Source organism: Aegilops tauschii, chromosome 2 (genome assembly GCF_002575655.3).
Source record: "Aegilops tauschii subsp. strangulata cultivar AL8/78 chromosome 2, Aet v6.0, whole genome shotgun sequence".
Classification (NCBI taxonomy): Eukaryota; Viridiplantae; Streptophyta; class Magnoliopsida; order Poales; family Poaceae; genus Aegilops; species Aegilops tauschii.
The window spans coordinates 185,480,304-185,487,591 of NC_053036.3; the positions used below are offsets into that span (position 1 = coordinate 185,480,304).

The following is a 7,288-nucleotide window of genomic DNA, read 5'->3' on the forward strand; positions in this document are numbered from 1 at the left end:
GAGCTCTTTGAATTGATGGCTGTGTCCACCACTCCACAGCTCTGTCGCTATTAGATAGTACTACAGTACTATGACACACAAAATCTACGAAAAATGTCCCTCTTTGGCCGTTCTCACCAACGATCAAACCCGCGTAGCCGCTGACACTAGATTGGCGACCAGAACTGAGCTGATCTAGACAATCAGACTCAATGACCTGAATTAATTATTATTAGTTTTTACTAAAACTGGCCTGAACTTCAAGAAGCTAACAAAAGCATCGACTTTAAAGTAAGAAGAGAATCGTTACTATTTCACTGTCAAAAGTTTGAATATGAATCCAAAAATATAAGTTTTGTGACATATAATTTATATTTTATTTGTCAAATCTACTATCAAAATTTAACATAAATATGAAGGGGGTCAATAAATTCGGACGGAGGGAGTAAGTTTTAGCTTACATTTTACTACCTCCGTCCGGGTTTAAGAAAAAGGCTTTCGCCCCGCTATATTGATATAGCAACCTCCATCCGGGTTTACTAGCCCCCCTCGTATTTTTGGTCATATTTTAAAGATAACTTTAACTTGTAAAAGTACCACAACTAATATTGATAGGAACTACATTCAATTACAAATTTAACAATATAAGTTTTGATGACATACATTAATATTTTGTTAATCAAATATGCGATCAAATTTGACAAAAATACGATTGGGACTAACAAACTCAGACTAAGGTAGCAACGGCAAATTTGAGTTAATATCTCAAAAGGTAGTTGTTCTAACTGCGAGTACCCCCGCCACCCACCCACACATTTTAAAAACTTATTGGCAAAGAGTATCCCTTCGTGCCAATTATAACACAGACTGTCTTTCTTTTTACCATTACAATCAAATTAATGAGGCACCCACTTGAAAACGCCTCTGTAAAATAAATTTCCACCGACGTGTGCCACAACCGCCCGCTCACCTGAGCGGAGGTCCACCCCAAGGAGGCACGGATGGCCACCAAGGACAGGCTACTTCTGCGGCCCATGGACATGTAGACATGAATGTAGTCACCGGTGCGTCATCACTAGAGGCCATTGAGAAAGGCCGGAAACACCACCGTTGTCCCTACGCAGCCACACTCTCAACTTCAAGGAGCCGCCGGAGATCGCATGTTGCCGTCGAAGGCTAACGGAGTTGGCGACCTCCTCGGCGGTGCCATCATTGACCTATGCTATTGAGACTTCGCTCAGCTACCGGTTTCTAGCAGCGAGGAGGGAAAAGAGATGAATGGGAAGTAGGAGGCGGCGGGTTTAGGGTTTGTGTTGGAAGGCGGCCAGGGGGAGGTGTCTTCTCTCTCCACACTGTTTCCTTTATGGACAGAAAACATTTCCCCTCTTTTTTTAGTGCGTTCGCATTTGTTTGCGTGTAGCAATCCTATGAAGTTCAAGTGTTTAACAAACAATTAATCATCACCTACTCCACGTAAAATTTGTCCTAAGTAGAAAAAGCTGATTGACGATGATATGGCACTCTTTGGACACGCCCTTCGAAAAGCACTCCATTTTGCCATCATTAGTTAAGAGCTGCAACCTCCCGTAGCGGCTCCTCATCAGCGACGTGAATCACCTTGTCCTCGATCAAAGATACTAGTACCATATCAACGACTAACGAGTTTTGTTGCTGGTGCAGTCTTGTTGAGTCTCAAACAATGTGAACCGGGAGCTTCGCAGCCCCTTCCGTTGCATAACTCTAACCACTCTTTAGTGTACTCGCACTCGCACCACGCCTAATGAACCCTTTCAGTTATTAAAGCTGGTTAGCCTGCCTAATTAAATCCCATTGAAAACCATGCGGCCCAAATGCTTTCCCCACGCGGCTCTCGCGCTCTCGCTCTTGATATATAACCACGCGCCCGAGGAAGAAGCAACCTCTTTCGTAGCAGCACCTGTTTTATCCACCACGACCTCTTCTCCTCCGATCCCACAAGAGAGCCGAGCGAGGACTCGCTCGACCCCAGCCGCCATTGATGGCTCGTGCCACCTCCGCAGCGCTCGCGCTGCTCATCTTCCTCCTCTGCCGGCACGCCCACGCCGACGCGGGCACGACGCTGTCGCAAGGGCAGTCGCTGGCGGGCAACGAGAAGCTCCTGTCAGCCAACGGCGCCTTCTCGCTCTCCTTCTTCTCCCCGCGCGGCGGCGACGGCTCGCGGGTGTACCTGGGCGTCATGTTCGCCAGGGCCGCGGAGCCGACCGTGCCGTGGGTGGCCAACCGCGACGCGCCGGTGCGCGCCATGGCCCCGTCCTACTCCGCCACCGTCACGGACTCCGGGGACCTCCGGGTGCTGGAGGGGGAGCGCGTCGTGTGGCGGACCAACACGACCTCGTCGGCGGGGAACTTCACGCTGACGATCCAGGACACGGGGAACCTCGTGCTCGCCGGCGGCAGCGGCGCGCAGGCGGTGCAGCTGTGGCAGAGCTTCGACCACCCCGCGGACACCTTCCTCCCCGGGATGAACATCACGCTGGCCCGGCGCGGCGGCGCCGTCGTCAGGCAGACGCTGTTCCGGTCGTGGAGGAGCCCCGACGACCCGGCCCCCGGGAACTTCACGCTGGGGCAGGACCCGCTGGGCTCGGCGCAGCTCTTCATATGGCGCCGCGGCCAGGACGGCAAGGACGTGACGCACTGGAGGTCCGGGCAGTGGGCCAAGGGCAGCTTCGTGGGCATCCCGTATCGGCCGCTCAACCTCTACGGCTTCCAGCTCTCCGGCGACCCGTCCCAGAGCAACGGCCTGTTCTACACCTTCCAGCGCTTCAACTCCTCGCAGTACAGGTTCGTGCTCCAGCCCAACGGCACGGAGACGTGCTACCAGCTTGTGGACGCCACCGGCGCCTGGGAGGTCGTCTGGTCGCAGCCGACGATGCCGTGCCAGGCCTACAACACGTGCGGCCCGAACGCCGAGTGCTCCGCCGCCGACCACTGCACCTGCCTCAGAGGTTAGACGGCATTCCGATCATGTAGAAACTTGCCACATTACTCCCCATGGACGATCGCTCAACTCCGTTGGTGCAAACTCGCAGGTTTTGAGCCGAAATCCGAAGAGGAGTACAGCAACGGGGTGTGGACGCAGGGGTGCGTGAGGAGCAGCCAGCTGACCTGCAGCGAGAGGAACGTGAGCATGAGCGGCAGCGACGCGTTCGCCGTCCTCTCCGGCGTGAAGCTGCCGGACCTGGCGGCGTGGGAGTCGGCGGTCATCAGCGCGGACGCGTGCAGGCAGTGGTGCCTGGCCAACTGCACGTGCAACGCGTACAGCTATAGCGGCGGCACCGGGTGCCTGACCTGGGCCCACGAGTTGGTGGACGTCTACCAGTTCCCCAGCGGACAGTTCCCCAACGGACAAGGGTTTGACCTGCACATCAAGGTCCCGGCTTCTCTATTAGGTAAGCTCATCAACGTTGATGATTTGTTAACCTTTGAAGTTCTAAATTGGGTTTAGAAAACTGCAGCTAGGAAACTTCTCGGTTGTTGAGGAAATGTTGATAAACGCTTAGACTGTAGAAATTGTTGTTTTTGTTGTGTGCTTGTGGCAAGACTTGCACGACTGATTTGGGTTGTTACAACCCGAAAATCCAACCCACTGAATTCGGCCTAGTAATATAAGTAAACAATGATATTGGGTTCCTTGTCAACGAGGCACGCGACCCCAGCCGTGTTGAAAACAATTCTAAATACGAACAAACACAAGGGAATCTTTGGGTTTAGGAGGTAGCCAGTGTAGATGCATACAAAGTTGTGTGGATGCATGCACAGTGGTTGGGGTCTCCTTGACCTCCGCCCTGTGTAGTCAGTCCACGGAATAAAATTCACTGGAACATGTAGTCGGGTAGGAGATGGTTGCCAACTTGGACCAGCAAACAGTTACCGTCAAGGGTGAAAACAACCAGGCTGCTCTGCCGTTCAGATGACCTTCGCCCCCCATTTCGTATGCTTTTATCCGCTGTAGTTGTTCGGTAGTAACGCATTAAGGCAGCTAAAAGGGTTACTTTGAATATTCGAAGCCCTGCAAGAAGAAGGAAACGAATATAACTTGTGAACATATGCAAGCTGACTTTGTTTCGATCTTTCAGTCGGCTTAAAAGATTTCCCCGAAAACGACGTATGCTGAATGTTTTCACCAACTAGCACATTTTCATGAAAAATGACCTAACATGGTCGGATCTTTCATTATCTAGTGATATGGATGAAGCCGGCCGTGAGGTGGATAGTTTAGTTAGGTTCTCTCGCGAATAATACAATATATTGCAAGTAGCACAAATGGAACATGTGAAATAAACCAAGCTTAATTTGACCACGCAGGCCAACATGTCTGACCATATTTGGTGGTTTTTATATTGACCTGATCTGAATGCACGTGTGGCTTGGCCAGATTACACGCGCACAGTTTGCAACTTTAGGAGAACCTCGATCAATCATTAAAGTTTTCTTCTGATGTGATAGGGTCGGTTCATAGATAGTAGTACTGTTCCATAATCCTTTGCCACTGCAGACGAAAATGACCCATTTGACTGACAATTGGACATGGCTGATCATTTTTTACCTGGGCAGATTCAGGCTCCAAACGGAGGACAAGGATTATCGTTAGCGTAGTGATCGTCCTGGCGGTTGTACTGGCCGCATGCGGCTTCCTCCTGTGGAAATGCAGAAGAAGAATCAGAGGTGCGGATCTCAAGATTTCAGCAATTTGCAGGCAAATTTCTTCTAGTACGTAGTACAAGACAGGCTAATTTGGTTCATGTAATCTCGTGCAGAGAAACTCGGCGTCCGTGGCGGGAAAAAGAGGGCGGGAGCCGCGCTGATGCTGCGCCCTGCTACGATGAAAGCCAAGCATGACCTCTCAGGGCCGAAGCAGCCCGATCAGGAGGTGGCGGAGAACGGCGACGGCTGCGAGCTGCCGATGTTCACCCTGGAGACCCTGGCGGCGGCCACCGGCGGCTTCAGCGAGGCCAACAAGCTCGGGGAAGGAGGGTTCGGCCTCGTGTACAAGGGCAGCCTCCCCGGCGGCGAGGAGGTGGCGGTGAAGCGGCTGTCCAGGAGCTCCGGGCAGGGGTGCCAGGAGTTCAAGAACGAGGTGACACTCATCTCCGAGCTGCAGCACCGCAACCTGGTGAGGATCCTGGGCTGCTGCATCCATGGCCACGAGAAGATGCTGGTGTACGAGTACATGCCCAACAAGAGCCTCGACGCCTTCCTCTTCGGTATGCATTGCATCTATCTCATTTGTCTAGTGTGGTGTTCGCTTTCTTGGGCCAACTCTGACGATGTGGTGGTACGGTGGCGATCGGATCAGATCCGGCGAGGCGAGGGCTGCTGGACTGGAAGACGAGGCTCCACATCATCGAAGGGATCGCGCGGGGGCTGCTGTACCTCCACCGGGACTCGAGGCTCCGCGTGGTGCACCGCGACCTCAAGGCCAGCAACATCCTCCTGGACCACGAGATGAACCCCAAGATATCCGACTTCGGCATGGCCAGGATCTTCGGCGGCGACAAGAACCAGGAGAACACCAACCGCGTCGTCGGCACACTGTGAGTACCATTGCTTGCAGCCAGAAACCATCAATGGCAGAATGTTGAAACTTTGCTGAAATTTTGCTACGACGTGTCACCAGAGGCTACATGTCGCCGGAGTACGCGATGGAGGGCCTGTTCTCGGTGAGGTCCGACGTGTACAGCTTCGGCATCCTGATCCTGGAGATCATCACCGGCCAGAAGAACAGCAGCTTCCACAACATGGAGGGCTCGCTCAACATCGTAGGCTACGTAAGCGTCTCACACTGATTCTCATCAGTAATGCGTCAGCACTGTTCTGTTCTTCTTCTTCTCTGATGAGACAGAGTGACCTTTGTGGCTGACCTGCTTTGGTCTCGGGTGCAGGCGTGGCAGATGTGGAACTCGGACAAGGGGGAGCAGCTGATCGACCCGTTGATCCGGGCGTCGAGTTCGCCGTCGGCGGCGCGGGAGGCGCTCCGGTGCGTCCACATGGCGCTGCTGTGCGTGCAGGACCACGCCGGAGACCGGCCGGACATCCCGTACGTGGTGCTGGCGCTGGGCAGCGACAGCTCCGTGCTGCCGATGCCGAGGCCGCCCACCTTCACGCTGCAGTGCACGTCGTCGGACAGGGACAGGTTCAGGGGGAAGGCCGGCGACGAGTCCTACTCCGCCTGCGACCTCACCGTCACCATGCTTCAAGGGAGGTAGTCGTCCATGCTGGGTAGGGACATGTCGTGTGAAACTTGTGCCGGGCGATTCCGCTGCTTGTAGAGATTGTTTCCGTTTGCTCTCTGTACATGGCGCAAATTTTGTAACACTGTGTTCTTTGGCAGGCTTAAAACTAGTCTAGTCGATCGGCATGGTAACAGCCAACTGTACATATGACAGGCTCAGGGAGTCATTTAATCTGTTTGCATTTTCTTTTGAATAGAGTCGAGGTAAATTCACAGCGACGTGCTTAAAAGGCATCGCAGCTATGTACCGCCAAGCTATATGCTGCCATGTTTTAATTTTCAAAAAATAGAACAATTGTAAATGTGCATGGTGGGCCAATATCCAGTGCCCTGAGGAACCCCCTAGGACTTAACACCGACTAAGTAATTTTACCGGAGCCGGGATATATCGGTGCTGGATCCACCCTTCGTCCATTTCGCCAAGATCCATGCGGCAGCTTTTGTGAGGAGAAAGGACACTTGCATGCATGGTACATATATTATCCCTCGCTCTCTCCCCACGCAAGACCTTCATTTAATTCTTTGGAAAAAAATTGGATGATAAATATGCTTTGAATCTAAACTCTGTTTTTGAAAAAAATGATATATTTGAATTCAGGGAAACAAGACCTTTGAAACAATACCGATCTTGGATATATTTTGAACAATTTGAGTTTTCCAGTTTTCATATTTCAATTCTAGTTGTATTTCACAAACATCAGTTTCACACATTGAATAAACAACTTGACAAACACATTGAAATATGTTTCATGTATTTCATAAATACCAGTCATATATTTTAAATAATCATTTGAACGTATTTGAAATAACCCATTTAACATATTTCCACACACCAAAAAAACAATTTCAGGAAAATGATTTCAGTCATTTAAAAAATATCAGATAAGAAAACAAAGTTCACTCGTTCCAAAAATAGATTTCACTAATTTCAGAAAACACATTACACTCATTTCCAAAAAGATATATTTCACTCATTTCAGAAAACACATTACGCTCACTCAATTGAAATACTATACTATATTTCATCATTTAAAAATT

General features: G+C 51.0%; 1 protein-coding gene across 1 annotated transcript; it reads left to right on the forward strand.

Annotated features, from left to right (window-relative positions):
• The first annotated feature begins 1,890 nt into the window (after positions 1-1,890).
• Positions 1,891-6,469, forward strand: LOC109741108 (G-type lectin S-receptor-like serine/threonine-protein kinase B120). Its single transcript, XM_020300181.4, has 7 exons — positions 1,891-2,963; positions 3,048-3,407; positions 4,573-4,683; positions 4,776-5,222; positions 5,315-5,552; positions 5,636-5,786; positions 5,901-6,469. The coding sequence occupies exons 1-7, from the start codon at positions 1,997-1,999 to the stop codon at positions 6,222-6,224; spliced, it is 2,598 nt and encodes an 865-aa protein (XP_020155770.1). The 5' UTR covers positions 1,891-1,996; the 3' UTR covers positions 6,225-6,469.
• The last annotated feature ends 819 nt before the right edge of the window (positions 6,470-7,288 follow it).

What these genes read in the sequence shown, in the direction of transcription:
- LOC109741108 (XM_020300181.4), top strand. Translation starts at nt 1,997, where the DNA reads ATGGCTCGTGCCACCTCCGCAGCGCTCGCGCTGCTCATCTTCCTCCTC. An exon ending in GGTCCCGGCTTCTCTATTAG is followed by an intron (nt 3,408 to 4,572) that starts GTAAGCTCATCA and finishes TTACCTGGGCAG; the next exon opens with ATTCAGGCTCCAAACGGAGG. An exon ending in CCTCGACGCCTTCCTCTTCG is followed by an intron (nt 5,223 to 5,314) that starts GTATGCATTGCA and finishes CGATCGGATCAG; the next exon opens with ATCCGGCGAGGCGAGGGCTG.